This window comes from Oncorhynchus nerka, linkage group LG14 (assembly GCF_034236695.1).
Source record: "Oncorhynchus nerka isolate Pitt River linkage group LG14, Oner_Uvic_2.0, whole genome shotgun sequence".
Classification (NCBI taxonomy): domain Eukaryota; kingdom Metazoa; phylum Chordata; class Actinopteri; order Salmoniformes; family Salmonidae; genus Oncorhynchus; species Oncorhynchus nerka.
Window position 1 is genome coordinate 69959004 of NC_088409.1, and position 25740 is coordinate 69984743.

Sequence of the window (25740 nt, forward strand, 5' to 3'; positions counted from 1 at the left end):
ATCTTGAGTAGAAAAAGGACATCACCTCTATCTTATCCACACTCTCAGAAAAAAAGGTTCCAAAAGTGTTCTTTGGCTGTCCCCATAGGAGAACCCTTTTAGGTTCCAGGTGAAACCCATTTTGGTTTCAGGTAGAACCCTTTTTGGTTTCATGTAGAACCATGTGTAGAAAGGGTTCTACCTGGAACCAAAAAGGGTTATTCAAATGGTTCGCCTATGGGGACTTAAAGGTTCTAGATGGCACATTGTTTCCCCTAAGAGTTCGGCAGCTCCAATCACCAGTTGGCTTCCCTCCTGTTCACTGCCTTCCTTCCTACTTAGATCTCATTTGGCAACACAGGCTTTCATTTTGTTTCTGACTCCGACTCATTTAGAAAGAATAAACGGGGCAAATATGATTAGACCAGACCAAGTGGCAGAAACAGCACCCAGCAACCCCAAACACGGCTTGGATTCATGCCTGTTCACTGGAAAACCCCTGTTTACCACTTAGTCAACAGCATGTTACGGCCATCCTGTAGCATCTACAGCATGTTACGGCCATCCTGTAGCATCTACAGCATGTTACGGCCATCCTGTAGCATCTACAGCATGTTAAGGCCATCCTGTAGCATTAACAGCATGTTACGGCCATCCTGTAGCATCAACAGCATGTTACGGCCATCCTGTAGCATCAACAGCATGTTACGGCCATCCTGTAGCATCTACAGCATGTTAAGCCATCAACAGCATGTTACGGCCATCCTGTAGCATCTACAGCAGCATGTTACGGCCATCCTGTAGCAAGGTTAAGGCCATCCCATCCTGTTAGCATTAGCATCAACAGCATGTTACGGCCATCCTGTAGCATCAACAGCATGTTACGGCCATCCTGTAGCATCAACAGCATGTTACGGCCATCCTGTAGCATCTACAGCATGTTAAATATAGACCATGTGACCGCCTAGGCTCATGTCTATTTCATGAAACAAAAATTATTCAATAAAAAATGTATATGTCATGGACCCAGTTTCTTAGAGATCATTGCATCCATTTCAACATGAACATAAACATCTCTTAACAAGATCATTTTAGGGACGATACAATATCAATATTCTATTTCTACTTAAAACATGCAATAGAGAGATGGAGACCTAAAACACAAACACAGCAGAATCAAGCCTGCTTACTCAACACAAGCCACTTGAGACAGCCCGACTGCCACCCCGCCAATCAACCGGCTGAAGCTAGCCAAGCCCTTTCACTCCATCACAGTCTACATAGGGAAAGCCATCTTACCTTTCTGTCCCTTTTCCACAGCTTGAGACAGCAAAATCCCCAGAAAAATAAATCTGACACCATGACAGCCTCCCTGCTGCTGCTTTCCTATACAGTCCACTCTACTCCCGGCAAGACTAGTTCATTCTGGTGAGCCCACACTGCTGTCACAACAACACAGAGGCCAAATGAGAGAGAGAGAAAAGGATGAGGCAGAGGAGCGAGAGAGAAAGAGAGGAGCTGTCCACGCCTTTGCCACTGAGCTCATATCTGAAACGATGTCACAGGCTGCTCATTCCCCTCCCTCCCTCGTTGCCCCTCTCTCTCTCTCTCACTCACTCTAACAAGCGGCAGCCGCTCTCTCTCTCTGTTTCTATGACCTCATCGTTTCCTGCCTGGTCCAGCCCACCCATGCGCCTGCTGGCTGTGTCTCCTCTCTGATGTCTTCAGAAAATACCCCCCTCTTATATTTCTCCCTCTTTCTTCCCCCATCCCCCTTTCCCTAGTCCCCCCTATTCCAAACCTCCTCTAGCTCAGTCACAGCTGACAGGCGATCATATTTAATACTCTGTCGGAAATGTCAAATAAAAAAAGGGGGCCAGCCAAAGCCCTCACGCAACACCACCATGTCATCTAACATCACTTGCATTAAAGGGCTTACTGTACTAGTGGGGAGGATGACAGACTGATTATACAAATGTAGGATCTTAATTTGAGCCAGTTTGCTACAGCGGGAAAATAATCCTGCAGCAACAGGAAATGTGAATTATTATGTGGAGTATAATTCATGGACATTTTATTAGGGGTTGGTACATTTTACATGAGGGAAAATCAAGTCAAATTTCAGTGGAAATTACAAAATTCCGAAGCCTTTTTAAACCTCAAATAAACATTAACATTAACATTTCCTGGGTGATCAAATTAAGATCCTACATCTGTAAAAGCACATATTGGAAGATTAGAACACAAACATACTTTTTAAAACCTAAACGCAATCTACTATACAAACCACCTGGAACATCAAACACCTAAGAGGAAGATGACCATAATGAGGTAATAAAACCTTATATTTGGGGTTATGGTAGGGTAAGACAGTTGTACTAAGCTCATGAGACTGTTATACATTTTTTGTTCTTCAAGAATCAAATGGGTAACTTACAGGTAACTGCCAACATAAAGGAACTCTATTGGCAGTTACATGTAGATCATTCATTGAAATGGCCATTGTAAATATCCCAGATTGTGCCTTTAAGAACACAGTAATGGTTCATATTCTCTGCTCTTTAAATGTAAAACATGAAGCAGAGGAACACCAACGCATCACCACATCACACCATAACATGATAACATGATAACTTGCTGAACACAGTGACCATTGTGGAGTGCCAGACCAGGGTGTGGCGTGGCGGTGGTGTGTTTACATGTTATTTAGGGAACTGTAGCATCAGTGATCCTGTCCAGGTGCTACAGTCACAGACAGACAGCGATCTTGGTTTCAGGCTGGATGACGGTCCCTGCTGTCCCATTTGTTTGCTCACTCTATTATGTCTCTAGCTCTCTCCTTCTCTTACTCACCTTTTCTCTCTGTGTCAGACTTTCCCTCACCCCAGTCCATCGCTCGCCCCCCTTCCTCTATCCCCCCACTCTCTTATACCAGCTGCTGCCTGGGGCCATCTGACTCGGCAGATGTTAATAGAGAAAGGCCGGGGCATCTGCAGTGTCTGATGGACCTCCCATCAAAAACACACACAATCGATTGAGGATGTGTCTGAAATGGCACATATGGGCCCCGGTCAAATGTAGTGCCCTAACAGGGCTCCATTTCAGACTCAGTCTAATGCAGCCTGAGTGCTTCAGAGCATCCCAGCCAACCACCCAAAAGGTGACAGGACGGATAACTAGTCCATTGAACAGTCACATCACCTACATGTAACCAGGCAGTCACAACTAGACAGCCAAATCTAATAAGGCATCTAAAACTAACCAGGTGGCAAGACTGGCTGACTGTTATGAAGCTTTATTGTCTATATCTGAAAGGCCTGGTAGAGAGGCTAATTCTTACCATGGAGTAAAAAGGTTACTACCCAACTGATTGACTCATTCAAAGAAGTATCCATACTAACCCAAACCAGACAATTTAAATATAAATACCAAATGGATAAAGCAGTCTGAAAACCACTGGTAGTCATGTTTTTTCATAGAATCCGTTCCTTCCTCTCTGCACTGCGACAGCCTAAGGAGTGACAAAAAGTGTTTAAAAAAGGAGTAAAAACTTAAACACTACAGAGAGCCTGTGTCTTCAGGAGGGAAGACAGGCAGACGTCGATGGTGGAGGAGACAAGCGCTGGACAATGTTATTGATGCTCTCCTTCAAAATGTAGCTTTGTGGAGGACTAAAATGTAGCTGTTTGAAGCTAACAAAGACAACCCACTGAGACCAGTCACATAACAAACCATGTTTGGGAAATTTCACTAGTAGGGGAAGAAAACAAATCCATGGAGGTGTTTTTTTAAATGAAGTTGTTTGAAACAGGTTTCTACTGGGGAGGAATGTGAATGTGCCACGACACATAAGATCATTGGAAAACCCCAATAAAAAGCTAAGAATATTGAACCTGAAAAGGTACTAAAATGTCATAAATGATGGCCGTCTCATTGAAGACGCTCATCAGTGTCAGACCAGGTTGAAGTTCATATTGTTATGCGTGGATACGTGTGAATATGCAAAGATCTCTCCATTCTATGGTGTGGGATGGAAAATGTTGACAAATTCATTGTAGGCAGGCAATCAAGACAAGGCAGGGAGGTCATGGTAAGTCAATTCCATCTCACTAGAACCTTACACTTCCTTCCTGCTAAGCCCCCTTTCTGTATTTCACACACACTCCTGCTACCACTGTTGCTCAACCTCTATGTTGACATGCTGAAACCCTTACAGTAACTCTAGCCTACTTTCCAACAAACCCCAGGCATATCTGATCAGACAAACAAAACAACTTCCACCCAAACTTCAGAATATTACACTTTTGTTCACTGACTATTGCTCAATCACCATGGTCACAAACTGAACATCTTACAGCCTTAATGTCTGAAAGTGAGTGTCTTTCCCAACAGATACTCAAGGCTAATCAGACCATAGAGATTATTATGAGACACTTAGAAAACAACATTACTCCCACCTAAACAATGTGCTGTCACACCAATGGCAGTTGTTATAAGATGTTGCTAAACTGGGATTGTCTGTGAAAGGGAGGGACATTTCATGTACTGTAAAGTATCTTGAAAATATGTCTATTTCCCAATATCCATCCACTGATAACAACAGTGAAATGATCCTGGCCTTCAAATGTATTATTAACCACCAAAGGGAGTTAATTATCTTGGAGTTGTGGTTGTCATGCTTGCCTTGGGGTCATGAATACCCCATTAGAATACCTGCAGGGGCATAGCCTGCCTACTCCCACTGGACACTGCAACACTATACCAGAGCGGAAGGAATTAAACTAAGCTGTTTGAGAAATTGATCATTTCTCAATTATCCATTCTGAGGCTCTAGACTCATCGAAGGCAGAGGCACAGTGACATGGTGAGAAATGTCTCTATACATGTCGTTCTCTTCTCCTACCCAAACGACCTAATCAATTTAACATTTCAATCAGCAGGCAGACTGTGAGTCATACCCACATTGCATCACACTATTTTAGTGTGCTTCTATGTCCCAGCTCCAACAAGAAAAACACTACCCTCTTTCAGAGGATGCATTTTGTGGGCTGAAGAAAAATGCAGTCTGCCCGGTTTTGCTGGCCGGATGCCAAGGGTGGGCAGTGTGGGATTGGACTGCATCACGCCACACGTCCAGAGTGCAGGAAATTGACAGTGTCTGCCATTCAGTTCAGTTGGTCAGTCCGTCCGTCTATAACACAATTGGTCTGACATCTTTGGGTAAACGTGATTGCCTGACCGTCTTGGTTGAACTGAACCGCGGTCAGACGTCAATCAATAGCTGATGTCTTTGCACTGTAATGGGAATGTGACTGATACATCTGGCCCTGTAGAGGACTAGGTAAATGGGTAGCGAGTAGCAGGGCAGGGTGAGCGCTAGCTGCCATCTCTGATTCACTTTGGACTCTGCTGGCCTCCACTGGGTGGGTGGTTCATTACTGACCTTGCACTGCAGAGGGCTGAGTGTAATGACACACATACTTGCACGGACACATAGATACACGGACGCATCCAACTCATCCATATATTTATATGTACATATTCTCATTCACCCCATTAGATGTGTGTATTAGGTAGTTATTGGGGAATTTTTAGATTACTTGTTAGATCTTACTGCAGTGTCGGAACCAAAAGCACAAGCATTTCGCTACACTCGCATTAAACATCTGCCAACCATGTGTACGTGACAAACCAAAACTATGAAATAACACACATGGAATCATGTAGTAACCAAAAAAAAGTGTTAAACAAATCAAAATATATTTTATATTTGAGATTCTTCAAAGTAGCCACCCTTTGCCTTGATGACAGCTTTGCACACTCTTGGCATTCTCTCAACCAGCTGGATGAGGTAGTCACCTGGAATGAATTTCAATTAACAGGTGTGCCTTCTTAAAAGCTCATTTGTAGAATTTCTTTCCTTCTTAATGCATTTGGGCCAATCAGTTGTGTTGTGACAAGGTAGGAGGTTATGCAGAAGATAGCCCTATTTGGTAAAAGACCAAGCCACAATGTACAAAATAGTACAAATAAAGAAAAACCCTAGAGTGTGTCCAAACTTTTGACTGGTACTGTATGTATGTGTTGGGTTGAAAACGGAGGTCGAATTTTGTTAGGACCTTGTATGCAATTGACTAATAAAGTGATCTTAGTGAGTTGGGATTGGCCAATAGAAACCCTACATGATAGTGCAGTGTGGTGGGATTGGGTCTGTCAAGAAGTCAGGTCAAGGATTCCAGTGAAAAGGCTTATGGGAGATTGAACAAATACAACAATAAAGGACTGAGAAAGGGAAAGAGAGAAAGTAGACTAGACTAATCTATTTCTGGTGAGAGGTTTTTTTCAGACCCAGAGATCATGGAACGAGAGGAGGTGACATCATGTAACGGAGAAACTTAATGTGAAATCAACCAGGCTCAAATGTTGTCATCTTTAACATATTTCTCAATATCACCCTTATTTTAACCCAGGGCCCAAACAACTCACTCTTACAGTTTAACAACAAGCACAAGATGTACTCTCCCACCACCACCCTGCTATCAAATATAAAATCAGACAGACATTATATGAAAGAGGATGTCAGATTAGAAAAGTGTAGTGAATTAGAGGTGTCTCAGTAGATCATAAAATAAAGGATATTCTAAGGTGAGAGTTTAGAGGGCTAGTTGGTTCAAGAGGCAAAATCCTAGAGGAAACCCTGGTTCAGTCTGCTTTCCACCAGACACTTGGAGATGAATTCACCTTTCAGAAGAACAATAACCTAAAACACAAGGCCAAATCTACACTGGAATTACTTACCAAAAAGATAGTGAATGTTCCTGAGTGGCTGAGTTCCCGTTTTGATTAAAATTTACTCTAAATCTATGGCAAGACCTGAAAATGGTTGTCCAGCAATGATCAACAACCAATTTTGACAGAGCTTGAAAGATTTTGAAAATAATAATGGACAAATGTTGCAGGTCCAGGTGTTGAAAGCTCTTAGAAACTTACCCAGAAAGACTCACAGCTATAATCGCTGCCAAAGGTGCTTCTACATAGTATTAATACTTATTTAAATGAGATATTCTGTATATTTCTGCACAAAAAGTTCAAAAAAGAATGTTTTCACTTTGTCATTTGTGTGTATATTGTTGAGAAATAAAATCGATTTAATCCATTTTGAATTTAGGCTGTCATTTTTTATATTTTTTATATTATTAGGATCCCCATTAGCTAACGCCGTTGCGCTAGCTAATCTTCCTGGCGTCCAACACCAATTATCGAGACATTACAAACCACAACAAATCAAGACTTCACAATCATTCAACAAGTAGACAATACAGACAATTAAATTACCTGACAGGAAACACATTTAACATTCAGTTGATACTTTCTATTTCCTGTCCAGTCATTAGATGTTCTTTTATTTTTTTCTTGAACGATGATTTACTTTTTGCCTGAGAAATATGGATTGGTAAAGAGTACCATTCAGCTACGGCCCTATATAAAACTGTAGATTTAAGGCGATTTGTGCTTGGCATGGGTTGTCTTTGCTGCCCTGAATTTGCCGGTCTGGTTTGGTGGTTATGCGTGTTGCTAGTGTGTACTAATTGGCCTGAAAAATATATATATATTTTTTTAATATAACATTCCTAAAAGAAAATCAGAAGACTGGAGAGTAATTTGTTTTTACCGCGAAGCCATGAGAGATTCTGATGCATTTGGATAATATTCATACAGATAGAGCAATGAAGAGCTAATCTGGCAGCCCTGTTTTGAGCCGTTTGGAGATTTTTGATATCTGTCTTTGCTGCAGTGTGATAGTTGTGATAGGACCAGGGATTGAATCACCTGATTCAGAGTGCTAGATGTTACATACTCTGAACATTTTCTTGTAACAGCAATTCCCTTACCCATCTTAATACACAATATTATCTGTGTTCTGTAGTTTCGTTTTTTGAAATGTAATTGCTCTAAATGCATTCTATTCATCGACAAATACAATTGGGGATCATCAGCAAGTATATATATTGAACCAAATACAATACATTTCGTTTTAGAAATGTTCAATGCCAATTTATTCATATCAACCCACTCAGACACCATTCTTAGTTCACTGCTCAGTAGGGTTGCAAAGGGTCATAAACTTTCCACTAAAATGTCCCAGACATTTTCCATGGGAGGTTAAGCCCGGGAATTCTGCTTAAATTCATCAAAAAAGTTAGCTTATAACAGTGAACCTTTTTTCGTGGTATACACATAAGGCAATTCTAGGTAATGTGGTATATTTTGGTTAAACTATCCCCAATTCAATGGAATTGCAACCCTCTGCATGCACAGTGCATTCTTCCATCACACGTGCAGTGCACTCTTACATCACATGTGCAGCTGATTCTCAAGATCTTGTACACTAATGAGATGCTATTGAGTCCACACTACTACACTGTCTGGGCCAAGGACTGCATGCTTTCTGGTAAGTTTTGTTTACAATACTGGGTGGGGAGAATATATTTTATATGACATACATGCTTTTTTGTTAACTAGTAAATAGTAGCCTACAGCAAAGTGTGTTTAAATCATTTCTAACTTGTTAACAATTTCTGCTAGTTAGTTTTTGCTACCATATGGGTTTTTAGCTTGCTTGAACCTGCTAACTGAGGTGTTAACTCACCTGTTTCCATAAATGTTTCATTTTAAAACATTTATCTTACAAAGGAGTTGTTTATTCTAACTGCTTAACTATTTATCTGTACATGGAATTGTATTTGTTTAAAAAAAAACAGGAAAATGCCACGGGCATTATCTGATGCGTGGAGACATTTCACTGCAGCTAATGTAGAAGGAAAAGCTGTGTACATTTGCAAATACTGTGCCAAATCATATGTGAAGAATACAACAAAGACGCAGAATCATCTGGCCAAGTTACCTCAGCACTCACAACAAGCAACCTCTGACAAAAATCCCTCTACCTCTATTCAAGGTGAAAATTATAAAACAGACACATTAATGATAGCAACAGCTCATGGTCCTCCGGGAATCAGAAGTTTTTTTGGTGGATGCAGAGCTCAACAGAGTTCAAGTGAAGGTCAAGCAAATCATAGAGAAAGCAGACTGTATTGCAATCATCTCTGATGGGGGGGTCAAATGTTTGTGGGCAAGGAATAGTTAACTATCATCTCCACCCCTCAACCAGTATTCTACAAGAGCACAGACACAAGGGACAACAGACACACCGGTCTCTACATTGCAGATGAGCTGAAGGCAATCAATGACCTTGGACCACAGAAGGTATTTGCACTGGTGACAGACAATGCTGCGAACATGAAGGCTGCTTGGTCTAAACTGGAGGAATCCTGCCTTATAGGCAGAGTTGCAAAGAAAAACCAACATCTCAGACTGGCCAATAAAAATAAAAGATTAAGATGGGCAAAAGAACACAGACACTGGACAGAGGAACTCTGCCTTGAAGGCCAGCATCCCGGAGTCACCTCTTCACTGTTGACGTTGAGACGGGTGTTTTGCAGGTACTATTTAATGAAGCTGCCAGTTGAGGAGTTGTGAGGTGTCTGTTTCTCAAACTAGACACTTTAATGTACTTGTCCTCTTGCTCAGTTGTGCACTGGGGCCTAACACTCCTCTTTCTATTCTGGTTAGAGCCAGTTTGCACTGTTCTGTGAAGGGAGTAGTACACAGCGTTGTACGAGATCTTCAGTTTCTTGGCAATTTCTCACATGGAATTGCCTTAATTTCTCAGAACAAGAATAGACTGACAAGTTTCAGAAGAAAGGTCTTTGTTTCTGGCCATTTTGAGCCTGTGATCGAATCCACAAATGCTGATGCTCCAGATACTTAACTAGTCTAAATAAGGCCAGTATTATTGCTTCTTTAAAATCAGCACAACAGTTTTCAGCTATGCCAACACAATTGCAAAAGAGTTTTCTAATGAACAATTAGCCTTTTAAAATGATAAACTTGGATTAGCTAAAACAACGTGCCATTGGAAGGTAGATTACCTTAGGGCCAGCCTTTGGTATTTTAGTTTCCTAGTGAGTGCAACCAAGTTATGATCACTGCAACCTAGTGCCACTGATACAGGTTTAGAACAATGTTCAGCCATGTTAGTAAAATTGTGATCGATACAAGTTGACGATGTGATACTGGACCTATTAGTGAACGTTCTGGTTGGTAATGTCACAACTTGGGTCAGGTTACATACATTGGCAACAGAAATAAGTTTATTTCTCATTGGACAGTTGGTGTTCAAAAAAATCTATATTCATATCTCCCCAAAAATATATTTCCCTATGTTCATCAGATACCTTATCCAACATTTCACAAATTACATCAAGATATTTCACATTAGCATTAGGAGGCTAATAGCAGCAACCAACTAGTATAGGTTTCAAATGTGGTCAATGCACCTGTACCCATTGTGCCTCTAATCCAGTCAACATTAAGTCCTTACAATGTTTTGCTGGAATATGATTCTGGATCTAAACTGCAACCCACACATCTATTTCTGGTCCTCCTGAACAAATTGTGTCCATGTATAGAGATCTCAGCATCCTCAAAAGAAGGGTCCAAGTGAGTCTCTGATATTGCCAATAGATTAATCTTGTTTGATGCGCTAGACAGCCTATTTCATGAATTCTGTTCCTTAAACTGCATATATTCAAGTGAGCAATTAACAGACCTTTCTTTGGTAGATTTACAGTATTTAAATGTCCAATCATGAATCAGAAGTTGGAATCTCAGTCAGTCAGTCAGTCAGTCAATGTTAGTCAGTGTCAGTCAGTGGGTGTGTGTGGCTGGAATTACTTGTGTATGTCACCTTGGGAGGGAGGGTGAACAATCAATGTGTCATACATCAGATATGTCATGTCACCTCGTTCTCTTGCAGCCTTCATAGCTGGTATTAGTTCCTTTCTTCTTTGACGGACTGCATCGGAGATGATGAAGATGAAGGACCATTTAAGGCATTTGGCTTTTTCAAGGACTGCAAGCTTATCCTTGAACCTGAGGAATTTCACTACAGTTGGCCTTGGTCTGGTTCCATTGGTACCACTAGAGACCCCTGGCTTCCCAGACAGGTGAGCACATTCCAGTTCAACATGTTGATCCGATTGTAGCTCCTCAGAAAACAGCTTTCGAACTTTGTCCTCTGATTCAGCTCATATCTCACTTTGGCTCTCCTGGATACAATCTATTACAAGATTATTTCTCCTCAATTGTCCATCCAGGTAATCAGCCTTCCCAGACATGTTCTGGAGGCCCTCCCTGACTGTGGTGATTTCATTCTGCCTCCCCAGACATGTTCTGGAGGCCCTCTCTGTCTGTGGTGATTTCATTCTGCCTTCCCAGACATGTTCTGGAAGCCCTCCCTAACTGTGGTGATTTCATTCTGCCTTCCCAGACATGTTCTGGAGGCCCTCCCTGTCTGTGGTGATTTCATTCTGCCTTCCCAGACATGTTCTGGAGGCCCTCTCTGTCTGTGGTGATTTCATTCTGCCTTCCCAGACATGTTCTGGAGGCCCTCTCTGTCTGTGGTGATTTCATTCTGCCTTCCCAGACATGTTCTGGAGGCCCTCTCTGTCTGTGGTGATTTCATTCTGCCTTCCCAGACATGTTCTGGAGGCCCTCCCTAACTGTGGTGATTTCATTCTGCCTTCCCAGACATGTTCTGGAGGCCCTCCCTAACTGTGGTGATTTCATTCTGCCTTCCCAGACATGTTCTGGAGGCCCTCCCTGTCTGTGGTGATTTCATTCTGCCTTCCCAGACGTTCTGGAGGCCCTCCCTAACTGTGGTGATTTCATTCCGCATAGAGGAACAGTTTTTGGAAAGTGTATCTTGTGTGGTCTTCAATACATCCACATCCTTCTGTGTGAACTGAAGGCTTGTTTTAATGTCTTGTATATCTTTAGTAAGGTAGTCCAGCCGTTTGTTGGTAGACTCCATGATCATTTGTACGAAGCTTTTAAAGTTATTTTCCTGCTGAAGTATAATTTACTTATAGGAAACTTTCTACTTCTCCAAGAGTTAATGTACCTGCCCAGCAGAGATGTGATCCTTGTCTTTTTTCGGAGGCATGACAGTACTAATTGTTTGACGAGTCCACTATTCACTCTGTGAAATGAGAGACGCTGGCAGTAGAAAACTCTGGAAATCAGTAGTCCTAAAACCGAGACAAATAGTGCGGCCCTAGCCACAAGGGCTAACCGCTTAGCGTGCTTGGTATCCGTCAATAGTAGACCAGGTTGCCTAGCTTGATAGCTAGCAGCTAGGCTAGCTGCTCCGGCAATGTAGTACCACCTTGTTTGAGCACGGATCCCGGGACATATATCAGCGGTCCCAGCGTTAATGCGAACTGCGTCCCAGGATCCAGATATGAATAGGAAAACTATTGTAAACTTTTATTATCTAACTAGGTAGTTTGTTGTTAAAAAGTGAAACAAACCGAGTCCCTAGTCTTGTACTGCGCAACGTGACATCAACACGTTGTGCTGTCTAGTATACACATACACATGTAATAACACCAACTGTGGAATAAGTCAAGGGCTATGAATATGGCATGATGGTAATATACCACATTTCAAAGTGTGACATGCTACTGCTGGGGAGAATGCAAATGGTTACCGCACAATTAACAGTATTTCTCACAGGCTACACTCACGTTTTTATCTGCTCTTTATGCAAAGCAGACAGGCGTGTCTTTTTCACAATGCAGACTTTGACATATTTCCAAGTACTCTTGGCAGAAGCTTTAATATTATCTGTCTGGTGGCTGAACCCTGCTCTAGTGACTAGTAAAGTTATTAAACCCATTTCAGAACAACCCAACACCCCTGATCAGAGAAGGGAAAATCATAGAGTATGTCCATCCTCCACATGTCCTTTCACCACCTCTCCTCTCAGACTGTTCTCTTTACTTAAACAACAGTTAATGACTCTCCCTGGAAAGCTTACAGGGATGTGTAAAGCATATGGTATAATTACAGGTACTGTAAAGTGGAGACCAGTGTTTGTGTGGATGTTGTTGGGGAAACCATATCCGACAGACTGTAACAGGAGTGTCGTATCAAGTCTGGCTGATTAGAGAGATTGACTGGTGAAGACAGAGAGGAGAGGGATACCTAGTACTGTAGTCAGGAGGATCTAGTTACTGTGCTGTTTGTGGCGGAAGACTATCTTACCATGATCAGGCCGGTTGTGATGGGGTCGTTGCATCCATGGCACAGCTCTCCGAACTTGGCCCAGTAATCCTTCTTGCAGAAGAGCCGGCCCTCCTTCTGATAGTACCAGTGGGACAGGGAGGCACTGCACTGACAGCATCTGAACAAGGAGAGCGAGAGGAATTATGTGCATGTTTGTAAGTTTATTTGGCAGAGCTGACTTCATAAAACTGGCTAGGTCTTTGAAACCAGTACTGGCCCAGGTTGACTTCTTGTCGGTGCTAAAGAGTAGACAATCCCAGCACTAAAGCTTCTTGGTTGATCACACACAGCCATCTATGGATAGCACTTATAATTGTCAGCTTGAAAATACCTTTCAAAGTTCTTTCCTCGTTGCACCAATCCTGGCAGTGCTGGATTTGGCCTCCCCCTCTGCACAACATTTAACTTCTCGTTGAAAGTTAGTCTTGAAATGACGATGCTAACAAATTAGCCACCACATCCTCCTCAATAACATCTGCTACAGTTGCCGCCATTGTCACACAGACTACAACAAAAGCATGGGAAAACTAGCCTACTGTTCATTATTGGCTAATCGGTAGTGACATGTCTAGGCCTTCATGTTTTTTTCCAAAATAGTCCCACCCATTGCACCCAAATGTGATTGGTTCATTCACCTGTCATTCCAAATGTCTGCTCTAATAAAGCTTCTGAAGGCCTACCCAATGGCTGGCTGAGCTAGCTAGATTTTTCTACCCAGGGAAAGTATTCTCTTTCCAACACAAACTGAAGAGATGAAATCAGAAGATCATAAAAATTATTCAAAATATTAAGTTGAAATTAAAGCAACATTTTATTTAAAATAAATGTTCTGAAGGCCTAGAAGGCCCTCAGGCTCACCCACTGATTAGAGCCCATCAACAGGCTAAACCACTGACATGTGTCTTACTGAAGGTAATGCAACAGATAATGCATCAGAGATCTGAAAGTGATGAAAGTTACATTTCCTTAACCACTAGACTAAAGCAATACTCCCACATACATTAAGTGTTAGACCAAAGTGAGATCACAGATAAGACACCTACACATGGCAATGCTGCCCAAACACAACATCCAACTGTAACAACATGGTTGTTTAGTTTTGTGGATCAAAAGCCCCTGGATAGTTTCACACACACACAGGGGAATGCCAAGGTAAACATTACATCACCATTATAATGTCGACTACGATTGAAAAGTGATTTTATACATTCCAATAACATTTGATTTAGAATAAAACATCTCAGATATATAACCACATGTATAAACCGTGTGGTTCAAACACCCTGAATGCTGACTGGCTGACAGCCATAGTGTATAAGATTGTATACCACGGGTATGACAAAGCATTTATTTTTACTGTTCTAATTACGTTGGGAACCAATTTATAATATTAATAAGGTACCTTGGGGGTTTGTGGTATATGGCCAATATACTACGGCTAAGGGCTGTATTCCAGGCCCTTAGCCACTGTTTATTGGCCATATACCACACCCCCTCGGGCCTTATTGCTTAATTATATCATAGACATAAGGGGCTATCTGCATGTGGAGATCTTAAGGAATGGACCTACCGCTGTCAGTAACAGTACATTAAGAGAACTGATAGTGAGATATCTCTCGCAGGGAGAGAAGAGGAGAGAACAGGACAGAGCTGAATGATTTGGTAGTGATGTCAGGCAGATAGAGATCATTGGCTGATAGACAGGGTGAGTACTGAGGAGTGAAGGGGAGAGGCGAGGAGATGACAACACAGACAACAACACAGTCACTAATCACAGAGACACACACACCAGAGGAGGCTGATGTTAGGAACTATAGGCGGATGGTATCAAATACATAAAACACTCCGTTCCATTGATTCCATTCAGGTCATTACTAAGAGCCCATTCTCCTATAGCTCCTCCCATCAGACTCCTCTGACAAACAGACACACACTTCCATCAGCCTTCCTGCTCCCTTGTCTCCTCTCTGGCCTTCCTCTGCCAAACAGCCAGGGATCAATAGGAACAGACCTGGGGGAGTCAGGGGGACTGTTGGTCATCAATCCCCATCTGCTGCCTCTCTGCTGGGCTACAGTACATCCAGACCAGAGGCCTAGAAGGGGAAAGGAGATGGGGCAGTGGGGTAAGGGTATGGGGTGTAATGTTAACAAATGAATCTTAGGGGCCTGGGGACTGTGGGGAGGGAAGCCTAGGGAGAGGGAAATGGGAACGGGACCAGAAGGGGAGTGGGGATGAGGGCATTGGGGTAAGGTAGAGGATGATGGGGGGGAAGTGAGTGGAAACCCATTGAGGCACTGGAGTGGACAGATCATTTCCCATGGGTTTCTGCAGTTATCATCAGTCTTCTTTAAGTCTATCCAGGACACACATGCATGCACCCCTGCAGAAACACACATAAACACTGACATGTACACACTGAATTGTACACACAGTGAACATGTGAGTGTAATGGTCAAAGACAGAGCTCCCACTACTAGACCCTGATCCTGCTGCATGCAGTATGCTGAGCATGTGGTGTGACGATAGGAGGCAGAAATGGGTCAAGGGTAGCCAGAGGACAATCGCAGCCACACTACTCTACCTAGTCAGCAGTCCCGTCTTCCAGCTGCACCTCCCCCTCTCTACTGCAGAGTCCCTGCAGCCTCCTGCAGAGTCAAAGTCATACCTGGGCCTTCTCTACACACACAGGCATATCAGTACACAAAGGGCTTCAACGCTATCGAGCTAAATCCAAGCTGGTCACTTTATCAGGGAAGGGCATGTAGCGCTGAACTGTACTGTAGCAGAACACCATATGAATATGTTACCCACAGTAGCAGGCAATCGTAGTAGGATTAAATGCGAGTGAAAGTGTGAGTGTATGTGTTTGTGGGATACCCTTTGGATTTGTGCCTGTGTGCACACGTCCATGCCTGTGTGTGTGCGCGCATGCGTGTGTGTTTGCATTACAGGGGGCACATAAGAGGATTAACTGTTTGAAAGACCCAGAGAGTGTCTCTCTAACCCATTGTACCAAGTACCCTGCTGGATGACTAAGAGCTTGCCCTGAGTTCAGTACTACTACTTCTTATACACCAAGGGCGCAACTGTGGTTTTAGAAGTGGGGGGGGACATACACTACATGACCAAAAGTATGGACATCTCATTCCAAAATCATGGACATTAATATGGAGTTGGTTCACCCTTTGCTGTAACAGTGCTTTCGACTCCTAGACTTTTCACATTTTGTTACATTACAACCTTCTTTTGAAATTGATTTAAAAAATATTTTCCTTATCAATCAACACACAATACCCCATAATGACAAATCAAAAACAGTTTTTTTGAAATGTTAGCAAATGTATAATAAATAAATAAATACACTGCTCAAAAAAATAAAGGGAACACTTAAACAACACAATGTAACTCCAAGTCAATCACACTTCTGTGAACTCAAACTGCCCACTTAGGAAGCAACACTGATTGACAATAAATTTCACATGCTGTTGTGCAAATGGAATAGACAACAGGTGGAAATTATAGGCAATTAGCAAGACACCCCCAATAAAGGAGTGGTTCTGCAGGTGGTAACCACAGACCACTTCTCAGTTCCTATGCTTCCTGGCTGATGTTTTGGTCACTTTTGAATGCTGGCTGTGCTTTCACTCTAGTGGTAGCATGAGACGGAGTCTACAAGCCACACAAGTGGCTCAGGTTGTGCAGCTCATCCAGGATGGCACATCAATGCGAGCTGTGGCAAGAAGGTTTGCTGTGTCTGTCAGCGTAGTGTCCAGAGCATGGAGGCGCTACCAGGAGACAGGCCAGTACATCAGGAGACGTGGAGGAGGCCGTAGGAGGGCAACAACCCAGCAGCAGGACCGCTACCTCCACCTTTGTGCAAGGAGGAGCAGGAAGAGCACTGCCAGAGCCCTGCAAAATGACCTCCAGCAGGCCACAAATGTGCATGTGTCTGCTCAAACGGTCAGAAACAGACTCCATGAGGGTGGTATGAGGGCCCGACGTCCACAGGTGGGGGTTGTGCTTACAGCCCAACACCGTGCAGGACGTTTGGCATTTGCCAGAGAACACCAAGATTGGCAAATTCGCCACTGGCGCCCTGTGCTCTTCACAGATGAAAGCAGGTTCACACTGAGCACGTGACAGATGTGACAGAGTCTGGAGACGCCGTGGAGAACTTTCCGCTGCCTGCAACATCCTCCAACATGACCGGTTTGGCGGTGGGTCAGTCATGGTGTGGGGTGGCATTTCTTTGGGGGGCCGCACAGCCCTCCATGTGCTTGCCAGAGGTAGCCTGACTGCCATTAGGTACCGAGATGAGATCCTCAGATCCCTTGTGAGACCATATGCTGGTGCGGTTGGCCCTGGGATCCTCCTTATGCAAGACTATGCTAGACCTCATGTGGCTGGAGTGTCAGCAGTTCCTGCAAGATGAAGGCATTGATGCTATAGACTGGCCCGCCCGTTCCCCAGACCTGAATCCAATTGAGCACATCTGGGACATCATGTCTCGCTCCATCCACCAACGCCACGTTGCACCACAGACTGTCCAGGAGTTGGCTGATGCTTTAGTCCAGGTCTGGGAGGAGATCCCTCAGGAGACCATCCGCCACCTCATCAGGAGCATGCCCAGGCGTTGTAGGGAGGTCATACAGGCACGTGGAGGCCACACACACTACGGAGCCTCATTTTGACTTTTAAGGACATTACATCAAAGTTGGATCAGCCTGTAGTGTGGTTTTCCACTTTAATTTTGAGTGTGACTCCAAATCCAGACCTCAATGGGTTGATAAATTTGATATACATTGATAATTTTTGTGTGATTTTGTTGTCAGCACATTCAACTATGTAAAGAAAAAAGTATTTAATAAGAATATTTCATTCATTCAGATCTAGGATGTGTTATTTTAGTGTTCCCTTTATTTTTTGAGCAGTGTACATGAAATATGACATTTATGTAAGTATTCAGACCCTTTAATCAGTACTTTGTTGAAGCACCTTTGGCAGTGATTACAGCCCTGAGTCTTTGACGCAAACAAGCTACAGATCCTCTCAAGCTCTGGTTCCAAACTTCTTCATTTAATAATAATGGAGGCCACTGTGTTCTTGGGGACCTTCAATGCTGCAAAAAAAATTTGGTACCCTTTCCCAGATCTGTGCCTGGCATCCTGTGACCTCAATTCCTTTGACCTCATAGCTTGGTTTTTGCTCAATGGAATTTACCACAGGTGGACTCCAATCAAGTTGTAGAAACATTTCAAGGATGATCAATGGATGCAACTGAGCTCAATTTCAAGTCTTATACCAAAGGGTTTGAATACTTATGTAAATAAGGTATTTCTGTTTTTTATTTGTAATACATTTGCAAACATTTCAAAAAACCTGTTGTCGCCGCAGCATTCAGCCACAAGAGCATTAGTGAGGTCGGGCACTTATGTTGGCCTATTAGGTCCGGCTTGCAGTTGGCGGTCCAATTCTCTGTGGAGGCCAGTCAAGTTCTTCCATACCGATCTCGACAAACCACTTCTGTATGGACCTCGCTTTGCGCACAGTCATGCTGAAACAGGAAAGGACCTTCCCTAAAATGTGGCCACAAAGTTGGAAGCACAGAATTGTATAGAATGTCATTGTATGCTGTAGTGTCCCTTCACTGGCACTAAGGGGCCTAGCCCGAACCATGAAAAACAGCCCCAGACCATTATTCCTCCTCCACCAAATTGGCACATTGGGGCAGGTAGCGTTCTCCTGGTATCGGCCAAACACAGATTCGTCCATCGGACTGCCAGATGGTGAAGCGTAATTCATCCAGAGAACGCGTTTCCACTGATCCAGAGTCCAATGGCGCCGAGCTTTACACCATTCCAGCCGATGCTTGGCATTGCACATGGTGATCTTAGGCTTGGGTCCGGCTGCTCGGCCATGGTAACCCATTTCATGAAGCGTCCAACGAACAGTTCTTGTGCTGATTTTGCTTCCAGAGGCAGCTTGGAACTCATTAGTGAGTGTTGCAACTGAGGACAGATGATTCTGTGAGCTTGTGTGGCATACCACTTCGTGGCTGAGCCGTTGTTGCTTCTAGACTTTTCCACTTCACAATAACAGCACTTACAGTTAACCAGGAAAGCCCTAGCAGGCCAGAAATTTGACGCACCTACTTGTTGGAAAGGTGGCATCATATGACCGTGCCATGTTGAAAGTCACTGAGCTCTTCAGTAAGGCCATTGTACTGCCAATGTTTGTCTATGGAGATTGCATGGCTGTGTGACCGATTTTAAAACACCTGTCAGCAACGGGCGTGGCTGAAATAGCCAAATACCCTAACTTAAAGGGGTGTTCACATACACTATATATACAAAATGATCTACATGTTGAACTGGCCCAGTGGCCCACCATCCACCACACAGAAAACACAATGGTAAATATAGACGTGATAACGTGAGATGAGTAATGGTCTGTGGTGAAGACCAGAATGAGATTAAGGGCTGCGTGTCAGATACATATAACCAAAATATTCGGAGACAAAATGATGATCTGAACCAAAGGACAGAGAAAGTGTTTACTGGATATAATACTGATATGAACTACAAGGCAGACCTCATATCTATTCATATCAAATGGTCATGCTTTTGTCTTGCCCACGCAGCACAGGGTTAGCTAAGTGCAGGGTTCACTGAAAGCATTGAGAGAAAGAAAAGAGATATGAGAAAAAAGAGGGAGGGAGGACATGCTGTTGGAAGCGTAAGGGCGGAGTTAAGCAGAGGAGAGAGAAAAGAGGTTTAGCTCTGCTGAAAGAGATAGAAGGAAAGGATATGTCAGGACAGGGAGAAGAGGCGCAATGCTTAAAGGACTTCGAGAAAGAGGACGGTAGAGGCAGGGAGATGAGCTATGCCAAAAGGATGGAAGGAAAGGGATAGATGGGTTTTTACTTGATGATTTGAGTGACAGGTCCCCAGGGCTCTGTCATCAGGGTCAGAGGGTAGAGAGAGAGAGGGTGGGAGAGAGAGGCACTGAAAGGAGGGATGAGCTGAGGGAGAAGTGGAAGGATGGAAAGAGAGATGAACAGGAGGCTGACAAATGACTATTCCATAAGCAAAGACAAGCAACGAGGAAAGATCCCAGATTCTGAGATGCCAGACACCCAGCTGCAACCACCTAGGAGAATAGAAACATCTAAAGAAGGGGGAGAGGTGAGTCACAAAATCTGGAGACCCCTCTTTCACCCCTTCATTCCCAAATGGAATCAGCCAAAGTGCCTTGTAATAAAATGTATTAATTAATTAAATGAATTATCTTTGACCCCCCCCAGCAACAGCCATGTTATATTAAATCACCACTCACATAGAGACAGGGAGACAGACCGGCCAAAACACTGTATTCATACAGAGACAACTGTTTGACCAAAACACCGGATTCATAGAGAAAGTGAGAATTAACTAATCCATTCACTTCATATATAAAAAAAATTGATATGTAAACTCTGTGTAATTAACATAGTTTGCCTATTTTTTTTGCATAGCATTGACTCTGATCACAGTTATTATCATAGATTCAGATATTATCGCATTAGACTGATGTTCGTATACTTTAGTTATCTTATTTACAGCCTTTTGGGGACCCTCCGTGAGATGTCACCCTGCGGCAAAACATTTTAGTGGCCACTCTTGACGGTGGAGAGAGAAGAAAAAAAAGAGAGAAAAAAAAGTAAATTCTACACATTTTTCCATGGGTTGGAGAGAACGTAGCAATTTATGTATAATACATTAATGCAATTCTACTCATTTTGCCATGGGGCAGAGAGGATTTTCTTCCAGTTTACAGCTCATTTCCTGCAATTCTACCCCTTTGGCCATGGGGTGGGGAGAATTTTTATTACATTTACATTTAAGTCATTTAGCAGACGCTCTTATCCAGAGCGACTTACAAATTGGTGCTTTCACCTTATATCAGTTTAAAATGCCCACATGAGCTGAAAGATCCTTACCCATGATGTTGCACAACAATTTAAGTCAATACATCATAGTTTTAGTCAAAGTATGATATATTTGGGGTTGAAGTGGGAAATCCGAAGGGGTAACTTCGGAATGTTTTCGTGACAATGCTGAGTTTCCTCTATGGTATGACATGCTAATACTTTTCAGTCTACGTTTATTTTCAGGACTTGGTTTTATTTGAATTTACCACCCACCAGCATGTCATTATTTATTTAATCAGAAACACCTGGAAAGTCCTTTTTTCATGAGTCGCGACTGAGCTGAGCAATATAATACCAAACAGCTTTTTGCAGTAGACGCCTGAGCCATGGAGCAAATTAAAATAGAGGGTGCAAACTTGTGTTTTTACACCTCCACTTTTTACCAGCAAATTATCATAATCCATTTGAGTCATTTAGCGGACACTCTTATCCAGAGCCACCTACAGCAGTGAGAGCATACATTATCGTACTTTTTTCGCACGGTTAGGCAGTGCAGTTAGGCTATCCATATTACCGGAGCTTCATCTTATTATTTTTATCTAGATGGCGGATTTGTGGTTGCAATTTATGGAACATGCCAACATTTTGGAGATAACAACAGATGGCAAAGTCAAATATACTGGCTTCCCCTATCCATCCGTGGCAAAGTTTTCCCTAAATGCTTATGACAAATCCAGCTCCAGAACCATCCATAGCCTAGCCAGCTGGCGAATCTTTTCAAAACGGCGTAGCAACAACAGATAACATTAGCTAGCTAGATAAGGTTAGCATGCTCGGTATCTACACTGACAGCTATGTTGTTATTTATCCACTCCACCTGGAAAACGTTCCCACCCCCAATCATGAATATGTATTAGCAGCCTGCGCCATTCGTTGGCGGTGGAACCTAAACGAGAATTTCTGTTATAGGATAGGAATTTCCGTTGAAATACGGGCAGCATTGCCCTTTGGTGGGGGCCTTTAAAGCTAAATTCCCCAAATTCTACCATGACTAATGCCATGTTAATATCATATCTGCGTGAGAATGCCTAACACAATCAATTGGGGCCCACTGGAGGTCACGGCCCCTGGGCACATGCCCTGATCACTACAAGTTTAAATAGCTGGCTAGACTAACTATCAATCAAACAATATATATGGCTAATTTCCTAGTGGACAAGGGGCCCTAAGCGACCAGCTTATGTTGCTTATACCTGGAGCCGGACCCGCTTCTTTACCATGCAAACCATTTGACCCAGGTCAATATTTGACCCAGATCAACAGCTTCCAATGATTTTAAATGGAAATCAAAGCAAAGGATTCATGAATATAATAATTGTGTTTGTTTACATTAATAAAAGTATGCCAATTTGACCTGTCACTACAGTAGGTCACTCTTTGATTTAGCTAAAGATAGAGGTATTGATCAAGAGGAGTCACACACACACAGCATATTTGTTTTACTATCCTTGTGGGGGGCTTAAATTCATTTCCATTCAAAATCATATTTCCCCTAACCTTAACCATAACCCTAAACCTAATTCTCACCCTAATAGTAACCCTAACCCTAAACATAACCCCTATGCTTAAAAGATCATTTGTCCTCGTGGGAAACGTCCCATAAGGGATCATTTTCTATATTTTACTTTCCCTGTGGGGACATCTGGGGATTTCCAGTAGCCACGAGAATAGTAATACAAGCCCACCCACAAAAGTTTCAGACTGAGTAGACACAGTGGTTTCCCCAGTTCTCCAGGGGACAAACACATATAGCTGGAAGGTTTCCCCACATAGGTAGTGGTTCTAACTCCTACACCAACATGCCATCTCAGCTGTGTACTATGATCTATTGGTCACCCTGTAAACCAGTACCATAGTCTCTAACTAAACTATAGCAATACTGTAAACTGTTTTTTCTGTTTCTAGGATTAATGTTACTGCAGCACTCACATCACATACAATGTGTTGATTCCACTGATAACCCCTCACATCACTGAGTTGAATGGAGTATTGCTTGAGATGACATTTCAATACAAAAATTGGCATCACAAGTCAACTGTGAAAACTATAGAATGTTCACGGTAACCTAAAATACATAGCCTATGTAACAATCAGACTCTCGTGTGGGACTCTTCAAAATGTCAGTCTCGCCATCCTTTCTCTCTGTCTGGATGACAGAGGTCATGGTATGACGTGGGCAGAGACACCTCTGAAGGAAGCGGGTCATGTCTACAGGAAGGGCTTTCTGTACATGGCAGGGGAGGAGAGGACAAGAGGAGATAACCTCCAACAAGGTGTTGACCGATTTGAAGGTTTAAATATTTTTTAGGATGCAGCATTATGAAAAGCGCAAGAAATCATGTGCCACACATGCAGCCTCCCATTTCTCTCTCACACAAACACAGAATAATCTATTTTGCGTGTCCAATGATCCATCCTCTGTCCAATTCCATACATCTAAATGTCAGACATACAGTAAACCGTGTGGTCAATAAATCAATATTCCACAATCCACAGTTGAACGAGCAATAAATTGCACTAAAGAAATGAGACAACATGATTAATTAGTTAGCATGTCTATTGAATGCTGATGTGTTTTATAAACAAATTACAATTTGTTTTTAATCAGTTGGTTGATTAGTATCTAAAATGTACTTTGTGTCTATATTATATCCAGTGCTTGGTCATTTGTGTCTGTCTATATTACATACAGTGCTTGCTGTTGTTGTGAGTGGGTATTGCCGGCAAGACTGCAACCCACACCAAGCATGTGACTATGAGGAAATATGACCTAAGTCTTATGAGAGGGGGCCGAGAAAGAGGGTGAGAGAAAGAGAAAGAATGAGAGAGAAAGATATACAGAAAGAGCGACAGAGTATGTAATGGAAAACAATGAGGAAACGACAGCGTCAGGGAGACCAGGGAGACACCTCTCCTGTTCGCATCTTGTCAACAAGCCAGTAACGTTTCCACTGGAAGGGAATACCAAGACAGGGATAGAGGGGGGAATTCCTGGCAGGGGGCCAAGTTCTACCAATCTTCTTCAGTGGAACAAAAAAAAAGTTAGAAAAAGAGAGAGAAACCCACACAAGTGCGACAAACAACAAAATTAGACACATTCATCACAATCCCAACCAACCTCCCCCTCTCTGCACCCCCTTATTGTCATTCCGCTCACCCTTCACCCCAGGGCAGAGCAGTTCCCAGACCATGATGTCACTCCCCTCACAGAAAAAGCATGACCTAATCCTCTCGGTGGCCCCTCCCCATTGGGTGTTTTCAAATCCTCCCAGGAAATCCCATAGCCAATCAGACACAGGTCAAAACCCCTCCCCTGCAATTGCAAGCTCAGCAAAGAGCAGGCATAAACCCTCTCAGTGCCGGGCTCAGCTATTCCTGTGTCAGCCATCCCCAGCTCTCAAGAACAAAAAGATCAGGGAAAAGATAGTCTGTGCATTTTCATGTGGTGGAAAAAACACAGTGGTTGGCTGGGTTGAGTTATAAGATGGCTGCTGAACACCCGGTAGCTTTTGTCAATGGGGAACAGTTTTTGTTGTAGCACCGGCAGTCTATTGGTCTATTAAGCAGGGGCATTGCAGGTAACGGAGCTTTGTTGAGCTGTGTGGTGGCTGTATGCTGGGGGGGTAAATAGTGTGGCGGCTGGGGGTGAATAGTGTAGATGGAGGCAGTTTCCTTTGTGCTCGCTAAACCCTGTGTCTGTCTGGCTTTCAGCAAAGCTATCTATGCACATTCTGTCTGTCTGGGGCAGACTGGACTGGAAAAAGAGAATGGCCGGTCATTCTTCAATGTTCCACGACCTCGGGCAAAACAAGACATGAGTGATGGAGACGATCAGGTGCCAACCACATTGGCCTCTGGTCCTGTCCTAGTATCAGTGAATAGTCACTGTTCAGAGGACCACAATGCATAGAAGTAAAAGTACAACTTTTTGTGTTCAGCATACAAATATGTTGAGTCCTGGATGTTGGGCAATGTTGGACTGATATAACTGGTAAAGTAAATGAAAAAGTGTAGAAGTGAAATAGTGAATACATTCTATATCTGTAACACTGGGATAAGGGAGGTCAAATATCATTTCTGGAAGTCTGATAAAAGGGTTGTATTACAAGGCCAAAAGTTTAAAGGTTGGGAGTGGGATTTTAATCAAAAGAAAGAACCTACATCTATAGACAGACTCCCTTTTCCTTTGTAAATGTCAGATTAACAATGGAAAGTTAGTCGGTGTGCAAAAATACTTTATTAAACAGAACTGTGTGTTCTTGGTTCTGGAGACAGAACAGAGACACCGTGTCAGTCAGTGATCTCAGTCTAAAAACAATGGGAGGGGGGATAAACCTGGCAGAACTTGATGACTTGAGAACAATTTCCTCAATAATCCCGAAATCCACAAACCAGATGAATTCCTGAAGTAGACCATTTTATAAGGAGCTTTCGAGCAAGCTAGCCCTGAGCCATTTTTGTCAAGTCAGTTAAGAACAAATTCTTATTTACAATGACGGCCTACCAAAAGGCAAAAGACCTCCTGCGGGGACGGAGGCTGGGGTTAAAATAAATAACATAAATATAGGACAAAACACACATCACGACAAGAGAGACAACA

General features: G+C 42.9%; 1 protein-coding gene across 5 annotated transcripts in view; it reads right to left on the minus strand.

Annotated features, from left to right (window-relative positions):
- LOC115141783 (LIM domain kinase 1-like) overlaps nt 1-25740 on the minus strand; it is a 70175-nt gene that overhangs the window by 26411 nt on the left and 18024 nt on the right. For 4 of the 5 annotated variants that reach the window (XM_029680982.2, XM_029680984.2, XM_029680983.2 and 1 more), the window contains one exon: nt 13150-13288. In XM_029680982.2, coding sequence (XP_029536842.1) covers nt 13150-13288 — 139 coding nt within the window. Of the gene's footprint in view, nt 1-1278; nt 1491-13149; nt 13289-25740 lie in introns of those variants that run through there. The other variant, XM_029680985.2, reaches the window with a different exon arrangement.